We start from the raw sequence: 21,486 nt of genomic DNA, 5'->3' as shown, positions 1-21,486 counted from the left end.
ATTTTAAGAATTAGGGGTGCCTGGGTGGCTCAGTGGGTTAAGCCTCTGCCTTCGGCTCAGGTCATGATCTCGGGGTCCTGGGATCGAGCCCCACATCGGGCTCTCTGCTGAGCAGGGAGTCTGCTTACCCCTCTCCCTCTGTCTGTCTCTCCGCCTACTTGTGATATCTCTCTCTGTCAAATAAATAAATAAAATCTTAAAAAAAAAAGAATTAACATTTTTCGGCAGCAGTATTGGCGTAGTAATTCTGAGAGTTTTTTCTGTTGGATAAAGGTTAAAAACTATGGACTGGGGGAAGACAAAGAACAATGTTATGTTATTAGAGCTATATATGAATTCATGATTTAAATATATACACACATATGTGTGTGTAAAATGCTTTCATGTATGGTATTTATTAGCTTTGCCTACTGTAAGATTCTAGGTGCAGTGACACCACAGTAGCAATGACCACACTTAGCATCCAGACGTTGATGTCTCAGTAGCACTCCCTACCACAAAAAGGAAAAATAGGACATTTGTGGTATTGGTTGATTATAAGTTAGGGACAGGAAAAATAGAAGGTGGACATGGAGTATACTCTTATATGCTAAAAAATAAAGAAGTCCCCACAAACGGGAGATACATCGAAAGGATACAAGGACCAACTTGAAGGGGTTTCCACTGGCTAAATTTGGGAAAAATTGTACATTAAAATGAATAACGATGGCATGGACAATAACATTGGATAACAAGAAACAATCCATGAGTCCATAATGATAAAAAGAAAAGGGTCTTCTCTTCATAGAAGAGAAGGCACTTTTTAAAAGAATGCTACATAAAAATAGAGAATGAATAATAGAATTTAAAAATTACTATTTTGCAGTCCCTAGTATAACAATTGATTCTGGCAGGAATCATCAGTCATGCTAAAACCATTGAGGAATGCTTAATGTTGGCAAACAGGATAATTCCATTAAAGTATTACTCCACAGATTATTATTACAAAGGAGAAAAGGTAACTTCACAATGGAGAGATTTGTTGGGTATCACCTTAAAGCAAGTGATGGATGACATCACTGATGATGAAGGATCAGGCAGCTAACTAAAGATAAAGCATAAACTGATTCCCTGCATACACCCCCCCGCACGCGCGCGCGCGCACGTGCACACACACACACACACACACACACTCCTGTGTCGGATACCTGTGACATTCATCCAGGAAGCTCCCAACTGTCTTCATACTAATGCCTTGCTAGAAGGAAAAGCAACCTTAACTTGACAGTGGCATCTGGTATCCTGGGAGTCTTCTTTAACATATGAAAATCCTTTTGAAAATCTCTTTTCCTTACCTCCCCCAACTCCCAAGTATATAATCAGCCAACCCTTCAACCCTGGTGCGGCAGCTCTTTCTGCCCATGGGTCTCATCCCGTGCTTTAATAAAACCACCATTTTGTTTTGTTTTGTTTTTGATACTTATTCATTCACTTTATTTACTTTTACAAGTCAAAGGCAAGCAGATGTTCTGAAAACAAAACTAAAACCAGCATACCATTGAAACAGTGGATGGAGAATGGATATTAATATGAAATTGTTGGGTTTTAAGTGGTCAGACTATGTGGAACTGAGCATGGGGTCGGTGAAAAATAGCTCTTTTTCAGGAAGATTTTACTTACTCTGACTATGAAAAAAATCAGTGTACTTATTGGAGGAAGTAGAATAATGACTGCTGAAAACCACCATTTTGCACCAAAGATGTCTCAAGAATTCTTTTTTGGTCATTGGCTCTGGACTTCACCCCACCGAACCTTACCTATATTCCAAAACCCCACCAATACTGGGACCAACTGATACTCCGAGGAAGCATATCACCTATGATTCTATTCCTGTAAAAAATTTTTAATCTGAATTTAAGTGATAAGGAATGTAACCCAAATTGTGGAGCATGCTAGAAACTAAATGGCATGAAAGGAAAAAAAAAGACAGCTGGAGACATGTGACAGTCAAATACAACATGTGATTCTTGATTGCATCCTGAGATTGGGGAGAAAAAAAAACTATAAAGGACATAATTGGGAAAGTTAAAAGCATTATTGTTTGTGTTAAATTTCTTGAAAGGGATAATGACATTATAGTTATACATGGTAATATTCTTTATTATCCAGGTATTTCAGGTTAAGGATTCATGACATCTGCAAATGCTTTACCCTTAAATAACTTGTGTGTATGTAAAGCAAATGATAAAAAAATGTCAACATTAGTTGAATGTATAGAGGTAAAATTTTGTGGAAGTACATTGTACTCTTCTTTAAATTTTTCTATAGATCGATATGCTTTGAAGTAAAATACTTGGGAAAAATAAAAGGCAAGGGCAAAAACTGTGTTCCGTAAATGGTTCTATAGGACTTTGCTTCCCTTTTTACCTTTCATTATACCATTATCTGTAGTAATATGATTCTTGACATTAGATGATACCAGTGTACATGAGTTCTTGTTTTATAAAGTACTAAACCAGTGTTAATTGTTGTTAATGTAGCTATCAAACATGGAGAGAAGGGAAATGGGGTTGGGAAAAGATTACCAAAATGTCACCATCCTGTCCTTGAAAACATTTTATTGTATTAGTGACTTACATATTCCACATTGGTGATCTCATAATTGAGACAACCCAGTCAGTATTCTTAGAATGATTTCAGGAGCAACTATTCCTTTTCGGTAAACAATGGCATTATATGCTATCAGTGTGGGAGAATACTGAACAAAGGCGTGAATACAAGGAAGTTGGAATCAGTCTGTCCCCTTTGATTAACATCTCTCTTTATATGCAAAATATGCTCATCTTTGTCCAAGACCTTCAAAGTTCTTACTGTTATTACAGTGTTATCTCACAGTACTCACTTAGTAACAGGTGCAAACAAGGTTCTTTGGGTGCAACTCTATAAGGACAGCATTTCAAGTACAGTTCATCCTGATCTGTAGACCTTTGAAAATAAAAAGACAAGCTACCTGCCCACACACCCCACCCCACATAGAGTGGTAGGACAGGTGTAGGGTATTCAGAATTGGGGAAAGGAGTATACACAGAAGTCACCATTCATAGCTAATCTGAAATCCAGTTGAGCACAAGTTGATAATTCCTTGATTAGATCTTAAGGTCTAAGAATAATTATTTATGGATCTTGGATCTGTCATGTTCTGCTCTCTGAGTTATCCCTCCTTTCTGTTTTAATTGAGATGTAATTCACATATTATGAAATTAATTTTTTTAAAAATATACGATTTAGTGGGTTTTAGTGTACTCATTCACCAAGTTTTACAGCCACCGCTGCTATCTGATTCCGGAACATTTTCATCATCCTAAAAAAGAAACCTGTTAGCAGATAAGCAAGCACTCACTCCTCATTTTTTTCCTATCCTCCCCCGGGTTCTGGCAACTACTAAATCTACTGTCTGTCTTTATATACTTGCCTGTTTTAGACATTTCATAAATGGAATCATACAATGTGTAGCCTTCAGTTAGCATAATATTTTCAAGGTTCATTCTCATAGTGTGTGTCAGTTCTTCATTCCTTTTTATAATTGAATAATACTCTATTGTATGGATATATGACATTTATCTCTATATTCGCCAGTTCATTTCAGTTGTTTCTACTTGTTGGTTGTTAATGAATAATGCTACCATGAACATTCATGCACTCATTTTTGATTGGACATATGTTTTCATTTTCTTGGTTATATGACTTGGAGTAGAATTTCCTGGATCATATGTTTACATTTTTGAAAAATTGCCAGTGTGTTTTCCAAAGTGGCTGCACCATTTTGCATTCTCACTAGCAGTGTTTGAGGGTTCAGATTTCTTTACATCCTCATGAGCACTTTATCTGCATTTTTATCATAATGCTCTTTTTGGGTATGAAATGGTATCTCATTGTGGTATTGATTTTCATTTCCCTCATGAGCAATGATGTTAAACATCTTTTTCATGTGTTTATTGGCTATTAGTAATCTATTTGCAAAAATATCTACTAAAATCATTCACCAGTTTTTATTTGGGGATTTTTTTTAAAATTGTTGATTTGTAAGAAGAGGTCTTTCTATACTGTGGCACTGGACTTTTATCAGACATGATTTATAAATATTAATACCCATTGTATGGACTGTCTTCTCACTTCTTGATAGTGTACTTTGAAATACAAAGGTTTTTAATTTTGATCAAATCCAGTAGATCTATCTTTTTTCTTTTGTTGCTTGTGCTTTTGGTGTCCTATGTAAGGAATTGTCACCTTAATCCAAGGTTATAAAGATTTACACATATGTTTTCTTCTAAGATTTTTATGGTTTTAGCTCCTGTATTTAGGTCTTTGTTCCATTTTCAGTTAATTATTATATATTGTATGAGGTAGAGATCCAGCTTCATTTTGTATCTAAATATCCAGTTGTCCCAGCACTGTTGTTGAAAAGACTAATCTTTCTGCCATTGAATGGTCTAGGTACTCATATCAAAAATAAATTGACTATCAATGTAAAGGTTTATTTTGGGGTTCAGTTCTACTACATTCATCTATATGTCTAACTTTATGCCGATAACACTTGTCTTGATTATTGCACTTTATAGTAATTTTAAAAATCAGGATGTGCTAACCCTTCGGTTTAGTTCCTTTTCAAGTTTTTTTTTTTTTTTTTTCTCTTCTGGATTCCTTATATTCCCATCTGAATTTTAGATCAACTTGCCAATTTCTACAAAAATGCCAGCTAGGATTTTGATGGGGATTGTGCTGAATCTCTTTGGGGAGTATTAAGCATCTTAACAATATTATATCTTCCATTTCATGAACACTAGATGTATTTCTATTTGTTTGGGTTGTTTTTAAGTTTTATCATTTTTAGCTTACAGTTTTTTTCATTGTTTTGTTTCATTGTGATCCTGTTGTAAATGGAATTTTTTTCTTTTATCATTTTGGAATTGTTTAGTACCATTATATATATATGTGGGGGTTTTTTGTTTCTGTTTTTGTTTTTACATTTGTATATTTGTATATTTGTTTTTACATTTGTATATAAGATGCTTAATACTCCCCAAAGAGATTCAGATCCAATAAACAAATGGATATTTGTTTATTGATATTTGATCTGTACCCTTCCTAAACTTAATCATTAGCTCAAAAATTTTGTTTGGATTCCTTAAAATTTCTATACGTAAGATTGTTATGATTCACTGTTTTGTACACCTGCAACTAATATAACACTGTATGTTAATTATAGTGGAATTAAAGTAAAAAAAAATTTTAAAGATTGTTACATACAAACAGAGCCTTAATTCTATCTTTCCAATCTAAATGCCTTTTATTTCTTTTTATTGCCTAATTGCCCTGCCTAGAACCTCCAGTATATGTTGGCTAGAGGTGGTGAGAACATATATTCTTGTCTTGTTCCTGATCTTAGGTGGAAAGTTTTCTTTCACTATTAAATGTGATGTTATGTGTGAATTTTTCATTGGCCCTCTTTCTTAAATTGAGGTGGTTTTCTTCTGTTCCTGACTTGTTCAGTGTTTTTAGCATAAAAGCTTGCAGGATTTTCTCAAGTGCTTTTCTACATCTATGAAGATTTGGCTTTTGTCTTTTATTAACGTTTTATTATAATGATTGATTGGTCTTTATATGTTGAACTGACCTTATATTCTTGGGGTAGATTCTTGGTGTATAATTATTTTTATGTGTTGCTAGATTCTGTTTGATAGTATTTTATTTAGGATTTTTGTGTCTCTTTATAATGGTTAGTTTTCATTTGGCATGGTAGTTTTCTTTTCATGTGATTTCCTTGTCTAGTTTGATATAATGCTAATATTGCTATCATAGAATGAATTGGGAAGTGTTCCTTCCTCATCTCTTTCTTAGAGTTTATAAAGGATTTGGTGTTAATTTTTTAAAAATCTAATAGAATTTACTCAGAAATCTGTCCCTGAGCTTTTCATTGTGACAAGTATTTTAGTCATTATTTCAATTTTTTTATAGGTCTATTTACATTTTCTGTTACATCTTTCAGTCAGTTTGGTAGTTTTTCTAGAATTTAGCCATTTCATCTAGGATATGGAATTTGGGGGTTTTTTTCTTTTTTAAAATTTTGTTATTTTTATTTTAATTCCAGTATAGTTAATATACAATGTTACATGAGTTAGGATAACTAATTTGTTGGCATATGATTTTTTATAGTATTTTTTGGTTCTGTTTTGTGTTTCTTTAAGGTTAGTGGTAATGTCTCTTTCATTTATGATTGTAGCAACTTAAATCTTCTCTAGCTTTTTTCTTGGCCAGTCTAGCTAAAGGTTTGTGAATTTGTTGATTTTTTTCAAACCAACTTTTGGTTTCATTGAGCTTCTCTGTTTTTCTATTCTTTATGTTGTGGGTTTTTTTTTTTTTTCCTTTTCTGCTACAACATTTTATTTATTTCCTCCTTTTTGCTTGTTTTGGGTTTAGTTTTCAATTCATTTTCTCTTAATGGGTTGTTGGTTTGATTTTCTTAAAAAAAAAATGTGTGTTTACAGCTACAAATTGCCCTCTAAGTGCTGCTGTAGCTGCATCTTATACCATTTGGTATGTTCTGTTTTCCTTTTTATTAAACTTGTAGTATTTTCTAATGTTATTTGTGACACAGTCTTTTACTCAATAGGTGTTTGGGAATATGTGGGGGTTTTTTGTTTCTGTTTTTGTTTTTACATTTGTATATTTTCCATATTTCCTTTTATTACTTGTTTTATTCCTTTGATTTTGGAGACCGTACCTTTTATGTTTTTCACCTTTTTTTGTGTGTGGCCTGCCATATGGTCTGTCTTGGAGAATTTCTACATGCATTTTTTTAAAAATTACTAATACATAATGTATTATTTGCTTCAGGGGTACAGGTCTGTGATTCATCAGTCTTATACAATACACAGTGCTCACCATAACATATACCCTCCCCAGTGTCCATCACCCAGCCACCCCATTCGTCCTAGCCCCCTCCCCTCCAGCAACCCTCAGTTTGTTTCTTAAGATTAAGAGTCTTTTATGGTTTATCTCCCTATCTGGTTTTGTCTTATCTCATTTTTTTCCTCTCTTCCCCTATGATTCTCTGCCTTGTTCCTCAAATTCCACTTATCAGTGAGATCATATGATAATTGTCTTTCTGTCATTGATTTATTTCACTTTAGCTTAATACCCTCTAGTTCTATCCATGCCATTGCAAATGGCGAGATTTCATTTTTTGATGGCTGAGTAATATTCCATTGTATATACATACCACATTTTCTTTATCCATTCAAATGTCAGTGGACATCTGGGCTCTTTCCATAGTTTAGCTATTATGGACATTGATGCTATAAACATTGGGGTGCACGTGCCACTTTGAATTACTACATTTGTATCTTTGGGGTAAATACCTAGTAGTGTAATTCCTGGGTCATAGGGTTCTACATGCATTTGACAAAACTATGTATTCTGCTGTTTTGAGATGGAATGCTGCATATGTTTGTTAGTGTTGTTGAAGTCTTCTGTTTGTTGATCTTCTTTCTGGATTTTTTATCCATTATTGCAAGTGGTTTAGGGATGCCTGGGTGGCTCAGTCAGTGAAGTGTACCACTCTTGATTTTGGCTAAGGTCATGTTCTCGATGTTGTGAGATTGAGCTCTGAGTAGGTATCTGCTCAGTGTAGAGTCTACTTGGGATTTTCTCTCTCCCTCTCCCACTCCCCCCACTTGTGCAAGCTCTCTAAATAAGTAGATAGATAGATAGATAGATAGATTGATTTTAAAGTGGCTTTTTTTTTAATAGTTTCCAACTGTTAATATTGAATGTTTTCTTTCTCCTTTAATTCTGTGATTTTTTTCATGTATTTGGAGGCTCTGTTCTTAGGTCCATATATGTTTATAAATATTAGATCTTCTTAGAGATTGAACCTTTATTATTATAAAGTGACCTTCTCTGTTTTTATTGACGTTTTTGTCTTAGATTAGATTTTGCCTGATATTAGTAGAATCACTCCAGCTTCCTTTTGGTTATATTTTGATAATGTCTTTTTTTTTCCCTTATCCTGTTTCTTTCAACATATGTGAACCTTTGAATTTAAAGTGTCTCTTTATATTGTATGTAGCAATACAAACCTTTCTCAAGAAACAAGAAAGATCTCAAATACACTACTTAAACTTAGACCTAAAGGACCTGGAGAAAGAACAGCAAATAAAGCCTAAACCTAGAAGAGAATAAAGATGCAGAAATCAATGAAATAGAAACCAAAAGAACAGTAGAAAACATCAACGAAACTAGGAGCTGGTTCCTTGAAAGAATTAATTAAATTGATAAATCCTCTGGCCAGACTTATCAAAAAAAAAGGGGGGGGGACCCAAATAAATAAAATCATCAATGGAAGATGGGTGATCACAACCAACACCTAAGAAGTACACCTATAAGATCATACTAGGAGCAGCTATATGCCAATAATTACACAATCTGGAAGAAATAGATGCATTACTAGAGATGTATAAACTACCAAAACTGAAACAGAAAAAAATAGAAAACCTGAACAGAACCATAGCCAGCAAGGAAATTAAAGCAGTAATCAAAAATCCCCCAACAAACAAGAGCCCAGGGCCGGATGGCTTCGCAGGGGAATTCTGTCAAACATTTAAAGAATTAATACCTGTTCTTTTAAAGCTGTTTCAAAAAAGCAAAATGGAAGGAAAACTTCCAAACTTTATGAGGCCTGCATTACCTTGATCCTGAAAGCAGACAAAGACCCCACCAAAAAGGAGAACGTGGATGCAAGAATTCTCACCAAGATACTGGCCAGTAGGATCCAACAGTACATGAAAAGGAGTATTTACCACTACCAAATGGGATTTATTCCTGGGGTGCAAGGGTGGTTCAACATTCACAAATCAATCAACGTGATATATCACATCAGTAAAAGAAAGGACAAGAATCATATGATCGTCTTAATTGATGCAGGAAAAAAATTTGACAAAGTATATCATCCTTTCTTGATTAAAACTCTTCACAGTGTAGGGATAGAAGGAACATACCTCAGCTATCATAAAAGCCATATACGAAAAGCCCACAGCAAATATCATTCTGAATGGAGAAAACTGAGAGCTTTCCCCCTAAGGTCAGGAACAACACCGCTGTTGTTCCACATAGTATTGGAAGTCCTAGCCTCAGTAATCAGACAATGAAAGGAAATAAAAGGCATCTGAATCAGCAAAGAAGTCGTCAAACTCTCACTCTTGATAGATTACATGATACTCTATGTGGAATACCCCAAAGATTCCACCCCAAAATTGCTAGAACTCATGCAGGAATTCAGAAAAGTGGGAAGATACAAAATCAGTGCACAGAAATCAGCTGCATTTCTATACACTAACAATGAGACCGAAGAAAGAGCTATCTTTTGTGCTTCTTGTCTCTTTCTCTCCTCTCCTTCTGGGACTACCATTGTGAATGTTAGTGCACTTGATGGTATTCCACAGGTTTCTGAGACTCTGTTTATTTTCTTTCTTCCTCCCTTCCCATACCTTCTCCTCCCCTACCTACCTTCTTTGCCCTGGGACAGGCTTCCTCAACAGTAGGAAAGGAGGATGGGAATAAAGCAATTTAAAACAGTATACAGCTTACTATTCTTACTGAGATTTAGCCAATATTCTTGAATAGACACTTCCTGAAATGATTTGGTTAACTACAGAGTCCTTCAGTATAAAGGAATGACACCCCCCCCCACACACACACACACAAATAAAATTAAAAATCCACATGAGGGGTGCCTGGGTGGCTCAGTGGGTTAAAGCCTCTGCCTTCGGCTCGGGTCATGATCCCAGGGTCCTGGGATCGAGCCCCGCATCTCTGCTCAGCAGGGAGCCTGCTTCCTCCTCTCTCTGCCTGCCTCTCTGCCTACTTGTAATCTCTGTCTGTCAAATAAATAAATAAAATCTTTAAAAAAAAATCCACATGAGTCCCATGACATTATTAAGAAAGTCAAATCTGGAAAAAAATCATTTTTTTAAGCTGTTTTCCTGGCTATTTCCCTGATTTGGTCTTAATTTAACCTTTCTTAATTTTAGCCTCACTTCCTATCTGTGCATCTGAAAAATTTCAAAATAAAGACCTAATTTCTTTTTGTTTAACAGTTCTTCCTTTAGTCTGTCTCCTTTCTTACATTTTACTATAATTAGCACAAAGAAACCAGAGGGCACTTTGCTTTGCTTAGAAATTTCCCCAGATAGATTACCCCATTTATTAGGCACATTTTCTGCTTTCCAAGTTACTGCACACAGCAGGAAAACTTTACTGCACACAACACAAAACTTTCTGTCTCTACAAAATAAGTATATTCTTTCCTCCACTTTCCAGTAACATTTACCTCATTGTCTTACAATCCTCACCCTACACATCTTATCAAAAACCATGAAGCTCCTATTAACAACTTAAGGTACTTTTTGGTACCTTAATTTTCTCCAAAGCCCACTGCTTGGTTCTAAAGCCAATCCCTACATTTTAGATTTTTATTACAATAACATCCCACTAACATGTAACAAAATCTTTATTATTTATTATTACTATTTAGTAAATTGTCCCCCAAACTTAGCGGTTTAAAACAAACATTTATTATCTCATATTTTCTCTGAGCTGGGAATCTCACAGAGTAGCATAGCTGTTTATTTGGCTGCTCTGATGGGATCAGCTAGGATTACAGTCATCTGGGATTTCATTGATCTGGAATATCTTCTTTCAAGTTCACTCACTGGTTGTTTGCAGGGGACTTCAGTTTCTCTCCATGTTAGCCTCTCCATAGAGCTTCTAACAGTGTGGCCTCCTCCAGAATGAGTGATAAGAGATATTGACGGACAGAGGAGGGGATGGCGGAGGGAGATAACAGCAAATAGTAACAGTCAAGAGTATCCAGGATAGAACCCACATTCTTTTATAATTTGATCTTAGAAATGACAGACTTCTTTAGTATGCTGTCAATCACCCATGCCACCGCAGATATAACATGGAAGGGGCTACACAACAGAATGAAGCCAGAAGGTTAAAATCATTGAGGACTATCTTGAAACTGACTATTACAAAAAGCTTGTTAAAACTTTTGAATTAATTAGGTTTGAAAAATTAAGAAGGCAAAAAATAAGTTATTTCTGTCTTCTTCTATTTCCACGTGGCAGCATTCTCTCTTCCAGCCAAATACTTATTACTTGCTTGACCTTTGGAAACATTACAATTCCTGTTCTGTATCTCTAGTTAACTCCTTTGCTTTTTTATGGTTGTGACAGCATGTAGACATAATATAGAAGGCTCATTAGCTAATCAGCAGCACTTTTTGTCTCTTTGTCTCTTTTCTTAATTAATAAACATACACTTATTCCCCAATATAAAGGGCTAAAAACTGAGTACATGAAAAAACAAAAAATAGAGTGGCACAATATATTGTGCTTTAAACTTTTTAAACTTAGCTCTAAACGCAACCCTAAAGTTGTAGCCCCAGTCTAATGATATGAATCCAGTATGTTTCTGTTCTTTTTTGGTAAATTTAATTATTTTTAATTTACAAGTTGACATTCAATAAATTATAGCACAGTTAAACAAAATACCTAGAAGTAAATCTAATATCTCCTTTTAACACATAATACAAAGCAAAATTAGGTTGAGAAATAGATGGAGAAGAATGTTCATAGAAGCCTTCAAAGATGCCTGGAGGTAATAATCAAGAAATTATTTTTTAAATGGGAGTTTTTATATACAACATGGAAATTTCTTGTTTTGGTAATCTGCATCATTTAGGGTACTTGTGCTAATACTATCTATTCTGGACCAAAAAGTATCAAAATACTTAGAAGTTAGGTCCTTTGTATTTTCCCAATTAGCTTGTAATTTTATATTAATCTAGTTAATATCTTTACTTATTTGGCATTTTGTGACTTAAGTAAAATATAACTGCTCAGTCTACATCTTAATGGCGAATGTTTCCTAGACTGTTAAAATGCCAAGTACAGGAATTTAGTATTTTATCTACATTCTTACATAACCTTAAAATATCCTGTGAGCAGGCCCTATTATGATTTTGAATGTTCTATTATCATTTCCATTTTTATGAACAGAGAAACTAAAACTTAGAAGGGATATGTAACTACCCTAAGTTCATAAGGGTGGCTAAGATTCCAGCATATAGCTAAATCCTTGTCCAGTACATAAGAACAACAGCAACTTCTTTCAAGGTATGTCTCCAAAGGCAAAGGAAACAAAAGCGAAAATAAACTTTTGGGACTTCATCAAAATCAAAAGCTTCTGCACAGCAAAGGAAACAGTCAAGAAAACAAAGAGGCAACCCACGGAATGGGAGAAGATATTTGTAAATGACAGTACAGACAAAAGGTTGATATCCAGGATCTATAAAGAACTCCTCAAATTCAACACACACAAAACAGACAATCATATCAAAAAATGGGCAGAAGATATGAACAGACACTTCTCCAATGAAGACATACAAATGGCTATCAGGCACATGAAAAAATGTTCATCATCACTAGCCATCAGGGAGATTCAAATTAAAACCACATTGAGATATCACCTTACACCAGTTAGAATGGCCAAAATTAGCAAGACAGGAAACAACATGTATTGGAGGGGATGTGGAGAAAGGGGAACCCTCTTACTCTGTTGGTGGGAATGCAAGTTGGTGCAGCCTCTTTGGAGAACAGTGTGGAGATTCCTCAAGAAATTCAAAATAGAACTTCCCTATGAGCCTGCCATTGCACTACTGGGTATTTACTCCAAAGATACAGATGTAGTGAAAAGAAGGGCCATCTGTACCCCAATGTTTATAGCAGCAATGGCCACAGTCGCCAAACTGTGGAAAGAACCAAGATGCCTTTCAATGGACGAATGGATAAGGAAGATGTGGTCCATATACACTATGGAGTATTATGCCTCCATCAGAAAGGATGAATACCCAACTTTTGTAGCAACATGGACGGGACTGGAGGAGATTATGCTGAGTGAAATAAGCCAAGCAGAGAGAGTCAAATATCATATGGTTTCACTTATTTGTGGAGCATAACAAATAGCATGGAGGACATGGGAAGTTAGGAGAAGGGGGTTGGGGGAAATTGGAAGGGGAGGTGAACCATGAGAGACTATGGACTCTGAAAAACAATCTGAGGGGTTTGAAATGGCGGGGGTGGTGGTAGGAGGTTGGGGTACCAGGTTGGTGGGTATTATAGAGGGCACGGATTGCATGGAGCACTAGGTTTGGTGCAAAAATAATGAATACTGTTATGCTGAAAATAAATAAAAAATAAATTAAAAAAAAAAAAAAAGAACAATAGTGCCTCTCTTCCCTACGGGATTCTAAAGGAAGATAAATGTGAAGGCTAAAATACTACATTTTTTTTGCCCATAGTTTCTTCTCTCAGATGTTTTTTCAGAATTCAAATTTTTTTGCTTTTGAAAGAGGTCATATAAGGATATTTATTTTGTAACATCTCCAAAACAACATGCTGTGATCAAATACATTGATATTTCTGCAGAATCATAAATAGATTCATTTTAGCCCAGATCACATTTTGCTACCAAATTTGGAGATAGTCATGGTGGAAGTCGTTTGGTTGCCTCTCCTCACCTCCACATAGTATATGTTTCCAAACCATCTTGCATTTTAGAATCATGTATCTGTAACTGTAGATGTTAGTTGGAGAACTTGGCTGCAGATTTCTTAGACATGTGCTCCAGCTAATATTGAACTCCAGAACTAAAAAGACTTACTCCTTCAGTCTTCCTGGATCAAAGCAGGCCTATTTACATAACACTGATCTGCATGGATAAGAGTTAGATATTTAAGGAGCAAAGAATTAGTATCTCTAGTTTCACTTCTAAAAGGAAGAGGTATGGAGCCTAATCACATCTGCATAGTCATCCTTCCCAATTTACCAATAGTTCTGCCTCTGAAGGAGCAGAGTAAATAAAAGGATTGAAGTGAGGCCAGAAGTGTGTGTGTGAAGAAGCCACCACCACCCACCTTCCTCAAATACCAAACCTCCTATCACTATTATTGTTTATAAGTTGTCTGTCCTTATTCTACACTTCTTATATAAAATCATTAATTGTTGTAGCTTTTGTACAAGTTACAAGCAGAAGTGTGTATCACTACTGACCTTCATTATAGTTGTAGCTGATCAAGATGTTTTGGGGTCAAGAATTGATTAAGACCCTCAAAAATGGTATTGCTGTTTTTATAGGAGAGTCTTAGTAGATGCATACTGAAATATTAAGGAGTGAAATAACATAATTCTCCACTGTACCTTCAGTGGTTCTGCAAATAAAAGAAGTTTAAAAAGTGAATGTGAAAGAATACTAACAATGCTTGAATCTTGGTGGAGGCTGCCTGTATCACTGTTTTTTCTTATTTTTTCTTTATGATTAAAATTTCTCAATATAATTTGAAGAAAGGGAAATTTTTGATTGACATTTGGTTTATATATGGAATACAGATTTGACAGAATGGAACAATTTAATGGTAATAAATAGTTATAAGAGTATATGTTTTATAAAGAGTTACAAGATTTTATAAGAGTTTTGTTTAATAGCTAATGCATATAATTACTTTGTATATTAAGTTACAAATTGCTCAGTTACAATTTATGTTCACATTCTAAGTGTTTTAAACCCTGAAAATAAGCTGTTCTGCTTCTATGTCTAATTCTTTGTCTGTATTTTAGTTTGAGACTGAAAATATTTGGTCTTTTTTATTGTTGTTGTCTTTCGAAGATTTTGTTTATTTAATTATTTGAGAGGATGTGGGTGCCTGTGGTGGGAGGGGCAAAGGGGGAGAAAGAGGGAGAATCTCAAGTGGACTCCACATTTAGCAGGGAGCCCTTCTTGGGGATTCATCTCACAACCCTGAGATCATGACTTGAGTCAAAATCAAGAGTAGGATGCTCAACTGACTGAGCCATGCAGGGGCCCTGGAAAACATTTTTGTTTTTGTTTTTGTTTTTAAAGATATTTTTTATTTATTTGACAGAGAGAGAGGGGGGGAAACAGGCTCCCTGCTGAGCAGAGAGCCCGATGTGGGGCTCAATCCCAGGACCCTGGGATCATGACCTGAACCAAAGGCAGAGACTTTAACCCACTGAGCCACCCAGGTGCCCCGAAAACATTTGTTTTTAAGAAATCATTAAATATACCAAGTTCCGGTTGATGTAATACTAATTAAATCTACAAGGTTTCTGTTACTAAGTCCTAGAAGTCATTAGCAATTGTGGACTGAACTGAAGACTTCTGAAACCATTAATTTTTAATAAAATAAGTTTAAGTATTGATATTTTCCATTTCTCTTTTTTAATGCCTATCATGTTTATTTCTTCCCTAGATCTTCCTCAGAACTGTGATCCTAACATTCCCTTAGTTGCTCAGGAATTAATGAAAAAGATGATACGTCAGTTTGCAATTGAGTATATTTCAAAAAGTGGTAAAATTCAAGAAAATAGAAATGGTTCAATTGGACCAAGTCTAATATGTAAAAGTATCCAAATGAATCAAGCAGAAAACTCCCTTCAGGAAGAGCAGGAAGGCCCCTTAGACCTCACTGTGAATCGAATGCAAGAACAAAATACTCAGCAAGGTAAGATTTGTGTGTGTGTAATTCATAATTTTATGTTTTAATATTTAATATACATAAAACCTTACATTCATAAAAATTTTATTTTAGAAATAATTTTACTTGCAATTAGCTTATGTGATATGAACTAGAGAGAAGTGCTGAATTTTGTATTTGACTTTGTTTACAGAAGAGGAAATTTGGGTTGCCCTTGGTTTCTTTTCACAATAAAATGTATGGCGAGAGAATCTTCACTAGCAGCTTAAAAGCAAAGAATACAAATAAGGAGATGTATAAATTATTTTTAAAATGTTACAGCTAAGAACACTAAGCACTTACTGTTCAGTTTTTTACACCTAAGTGAAAAATTTTTAAGAAATGATTTTTCTTCAATTATTTATGATGTAACTGAGGAAAAAGAAAAGTTAATATATATGATAAATAATCATGCAATTAAATATATAGAGATACATTTTTCATAAGAATTCTGAATGACGAAGGCTATGTTGGTCTTATCTGATAGTGGATTAAAAAAGAGCCATGAATCTAGAGGAAAGGAAGGAGAGGCCTTATAAGTGTTTGTGGGGGATGCCAAATAAGTGTTTGCCTAGAGAACAGAGAACAGATACCTTTTGTTAACACAGGTTAGGGATAGTGTTGTCAGTCCGTGAAGCCAGGAAAATATCAGCATTAGATTTGATCACAGAAGGCAGTGTGTGTTTGGGCTCTAATGAAGTATCTAGTCAATGTTTAAAGAAGGTAATTATTTCATTGTATAAAACATTAAAATTAAGGAATGAAATATGGAAATGATTTTCTCTTCTTGCTTGCCTAATTTTAGTTCATGGGAGTTTAGTTATGTGGAAAGATCTGAGAAATATTAAAATAATAATTAGTTTATTAGACAGAAATGTCAAAGATGACTGTGATATGAGGCTTAAGGGAAAAATATATCAACACATAGAATTTTGGAAAATAGAAAGCATAGGATATTTAGAATTTTGCATGCTTTTGCTTTTTTTTTTTTTTTTTTTTTTGCTTTTCCGTGTTTCATATCCTCCTATAGCTCCTTGTCAAAGGCAGTTCAGTGTTCTAAAGAGAGTAAAACATAGGTTTTTGTATCTGACATACTTGTGGTTGACCAGTTCTGCTACTAATTACTTGAACTAGTAACTTTACCTGTTGGAGCCTTAAGTTTCCTCATTGTTATTTGGCATTAATAATAATAGCAAACTCATTAGAGCAATGTGAAAATTAAATTTGAGCTAACAGACTCATAAAAGATAAACACTGGCCTCCATACTCTGTACCTCCTTTTTCTTACTACCTCAGAAGAGAGGTCTTAGCAGTAACATTATAGTGATCTGTAAATATTTGTGTGCTCATTATATTAAAGTAGGGCAGAACTTTATTTGAATAGCCCAGGGAGTAGAATTAGGATCTAGAAATTAAATGGAAACAGATTTCCGGTCCATATACAAAAGAATATTTCTGAGGATCAGACATTTCTCCAAGTGGAAAGTGGTTGCCTTATCATTAGAGGTATTCAGAAGCATCAGATGAGTTGTTGGAATAAATGACATTTTAAAAGTAAATTTCCATTCCTTACATTCTTTGGTTCTATGAACTTAAGTGATAAGGCAAACCCAAGTAATTATATTCTCGGCAAAAGTGCACAGATATGTATGTGAACATCCTTTTCATCTGAAGGTTGAAAAGAGTAATGATAGTGGATAAATCTGTACCTTAAATAAATAGTTTCTTGATGATTTTGGTGGATTACCTCATATCTTACATGATTATAGGAATCATTTAGTCTAGTGTGGCTTGTAGTATAGAGGACAAGGGAGAGAATGTTAATAGAATGAGCCAAAGAAATAGAGACCAAATTATGAGAAAGTTACACAAGAATTATTAAAGATTTTGATTTTCTTAGGGCCACAGAAAGCTACTAGATTGCTTCAAGCAGTGAGTAATAAAATTGGGGTGGTTTTTTTTTGGGTTTTTTTTTGTAAAGCCATTCTGTGGTGTAGATTGGTAGGCTCTAAGTTTGCATACTTGCACATGAAATCTTAAAACAAAACCAAAAAAAAAGGAGCACATATCCTTTGATGCATTTGTATATGCATGTGTGTTTATGTATGTACACCAATATCTGTACTAATCTTTCCATAAATTAAAATTTTTAAGGTTGAAATAAAGATATTATAAACAATTTTTAAATAACTTGCTAATCATGACTTCACTACCAATATGTTACTACACAGTATGGACTTTGGGAGAATTTTATTAGTGATGATAGAGGATATAAATCCATAGTTCAAATGGTTTTCTTAAGAATTAAAATTTGGGGGTTGGGGGCACCTGGGTGGCCTAGTTGGTTAAGCATCTGACTTCAGCTCAGTCAGATCATGATCTCAGAATCCTGGGATCAAGCTCCTGCGTCACATCTCGGGGCTCCCTGCTCAGCAGGGATTCTGCTTGTCCTCCTCCCTCTGTCCCTCCCCACACTGGTTCTTGCTTATTCTGACTCTCTCTCTCTCAGATAATAGTTAATAATAAATAAATAAAATCTTAAAAAGAAAAGGAATTAAATTTTTTGGCCTGATTTCACTGTTCTTACCTATAATCAATTAAGTGCTTATACTAGCAGTAGCAGTGTTCCACTTTTATTTGCTGGTGCTTACATTTTTCGTAGTATTCTAACCACATACATTTAAGCTCATTGTTCATTCTATGAGTTACTTTATTCAAATCAGATAATGTAATCCATAAATCTATTGGCTAATCTACGTGAATATTTTTGGGTGGTCTAACTTACAAATCTTTAAATTATCAATCAGATGGTTTTGTAGGTAAACTTCATATAACCTTAAAGCAATAGATAATTTCTTTTACAGACTGTTTTAAAGAAAAGAGAAATATTGTTTTAATCTCTATACCAAAAAGAGACAAAAATAACAAAAGAAAGAAAAGGTGCAAACCAGTCTTACTTACAGACATAGGTACAAAAATCCTAAATAAATATTAGCAAATTGAATATAGTGAAGTATAAAAACATAATAAATAATGACAGGGAAGCACAGATGATTCCACAATTGAAAAACCTCTATGATTTTCCACATTGCCAAAAAGAAAAGAGACGAGACATATCATCTTAATAAATAAGAAAAATTCTACAAAAGCTGACAAATTTATAATAAAATTGTTTATCAAATTAAGAGTAAATGTATACTGTGACTACCAAAAATATCATATTCTAATTATTTAAAGTAATAGATAACAATGCACATGATCACCAGTTTTCACCATTTTCCAGACCAAAGAGGTCCTGACTTAAATAGCACAGTGAGGGGAAAAAAAATAGAATTATGAAAATTAGCAATAATAAATATAAGGAAAGAATGAACAAAATTGTGGTTGCTTTACAAACAGCATGGTTGTGTATGTAGAAAGTATGAAAGAAAAGGTTAAACTTTTAGAACTGATAAAAAGTTCAGAAAATATTCTGCTCACAAGATCAGTATATATTATATCAAATCAGCAACCATCCTGTTAGACAACACAGTTTTTTAAAAATCTCATTTACAATAGCAACAAAAGCAGGAAATGCACCAGAACACCAAAGAATGAAGCTAATACAATGTTTTAAACCTTATGGATGAAAATAAGGCTCCCAAAATAAGTGATTATATTTTAAATGAATGGACAGACTCTAAAAGATGGCATTTCATCCTTAATATGCTTATAGATTCAGTGTCACTCTAGTCAAATCTCATTGGGTTTATTGTGGAAAATGACTTGCCAGTCTTAAAATTTATGGGTAGTACTTAAAGAGCTAAGCATAACTAAGTCAAGGTGGTTGAGGAAGTCCCTCTAAAGCATATTACTTAATATGTTTTAACAGTTAAAACATGGTGCTGTTGGCCATATACAAATCAATAGAACAGTTTAGCAATCTGGAAACTCTCCAGACATTAGTAGAATCTGGTACAAGACAGATATGTCATTATAAATCACTGGGAAGGATGGCCTGTTGAATAAATGGTTCTGGGGCAACTGGTTACCCATGTAGGACCAAAAAAAAAAAAAAAAAAGATGATTCCTACCTCACACAACTCACAAAAGTAATTCCGGTGGGCTAATGGGCTAAAATGTGAAAAGAAACACAAAAAGAAAGGATACAGGATTAAATCCTGATAAAGAAGACTTTTTTAAGTACAAGAATAACAATCCATACAACAATTTTGTAAATTCGACTGTATTAAAATAAACTTAACTCTTATAAAGGTCACTGTAAACAGAGTGAAAATGCAAGACTCAAATGGAGAGAGTATTTGTAACTATTCTAACTGGCAACCCCTTCAACTAACAGAACAAAACTAGAGTGAATGAGAAAAACACAACTATGTAGAAAAATAGGCAAAAACACTGTCAGAACAGAATTAGTCATATAAGCAAAGAAAAAGATATTCAAAAGAATATCCTACCTAGCCTCTGCGCCAATATAGCATTCTTAGATAGAATAACTATCATATGAGAGATGGTAATTCAACTGCTGGTCAATAAGTACTTTCAAAAAACCTTTGATAGCTCTCATAATTAAGCTTGTATCTCTGGAATATCCATCCTTTGTTTTGTATTTTTTCTATCTGCAACAATATTTTGCTTAACAGTACTATAAATACTTGTAGAAATTACTGTAACTCTAGGACTTCTCTTTTCCATGCTAATCTTCAGGGGTGTTTTCCCCTTTCTGCAGCAATAGGAGAAAATTTACTTCTTCTACTAGTGCTGTAAATATTTATTGAAACTATTATGTCTCTCTAAACTTCTGTTTTCCATGAAGATCTTTTCATCTTGTTCTTCCTGTTTCTTTCAATTGTTCTTCACAAGTCAGTTTCCATATTCCTCATTTTCCTTTCCCTCTCTTCTACAAACTCTAGACTAGTTTAAAATGCAATTACCCAGCTTAAAATTGCCATTTACTTCTCCATAGTACTTTCTAACCAGGTGTTTGAAATATTAGAGATATTTCTTTGTGCACTTTCATTTCTACAGATTTGTGGAAATACTCAGCTTTAGAAACTGGGAGGAAGTAATACACCCATTGCTTATACCAATGATTCTTTTTTGCCCTGGCACACTAAGTTAAAAAACAGATCGAAATAACATCCTATATCATTTTTTTTAAATTTCAGTCTTAATCTGGGGCCAAACTGAAAACTTCTAAAGTGCAGGAAGAAATTTGCAATTAAGAACTTTATCATTATTGTGATACTCATGAAGAACTTATCAGTCCTATACAAAACAAGATCAGATGTGGGGCAGAGATGAAGTAGCATGTAGCATGTCATTGGCCCTGTTGGTGTAGATTCCTGCCATGAGGTCCGGTGATACTTTCATAGAACTTTCTTTATAGTAAATTTCTTACTGCATTGCAATTGTTTCCATGTTTATCTTTCCACTATAATATACCTTTGGAAGTAGGAATCCGTCTCTTCATTTTTATATTCCCAGTACATGTATGATATATGATATGTTGGATTTATTGGATTAAAAACCTTCATTGTTTTCAAATGCTGTTGACAACTAAAATGAGAATTGAGACTTGATCATTGGATTTATGATTTTTTAGCAATGAAATTTTTTATTTTAATCATTTTAAATGGAAAATACCTTAATGCTTTCTTAAGCAACATGTAAAACATTAAACGTCATAATGAACATTAGTTATTGCACTGCATTGTAGTATCGACATTTTAGAATTTTTTTCCCTCAAGTTATTTGACAACAGATAAGTAAAAAAAAAAATAAAAATTTTCAGAAATTACCACTATACATTGCTACCAGTAGATTAACCTTTGGAAATCATATTTCCTAGTTTG

General features: G+C 34.2%; 1 protein-coding gene across 11 annotated transcripts in view; it reads left to right on the top strand.

Annotated features, from left to right (window-relative positions):
- Positions 1-21,486, top strand: part of LCORL (ligand dependent nuclear receptor corepressor like) — a 160,283-nt gene that overhangs the window by 86,040 nt on the left and 52,757 nt on the right. For 7 of the 11 annotated variants that reach the window (XM_059381543.1, XM_059381534.1, XM_059381595.1 and 4 more), the window contains one exon: positions 15,371-15,622. The exons of 2 other annotated variants lie outside the window; for them this stretch is intronic. In XM_059381543.1, the coding sequence (XP_059237526.1) occupies positions 15,371-15,622 (252 nt within the window). Of the gene's footprint in view, positions 1-8,107; positions 8,257-15,370; positions 15,623-21,486 lie in introns of those variants that run through there. 2 more of the 11 variants (XM_059381578.1, XM_059381570.1) reach the window with 2 other exon arrangements.

This window comes from Mustela nigripes, chromosome 1 (genome assembly GCF_022355385.1).
Source record: "Mustela nigripes isolate SB6536 chromosome 1, MUSNIG.SB6536, whole genome shotgun sequence".
NCBI lineage: Eukaryota > Metazoa > Chordata > Mammalia > Carnivora > Mustelidae > Mustela > Mustela nigripes.
Note: the sequence above shows the minus strand (reverse complement) of the source record. Positions and strands in the feature narration are given on the sequence as shown.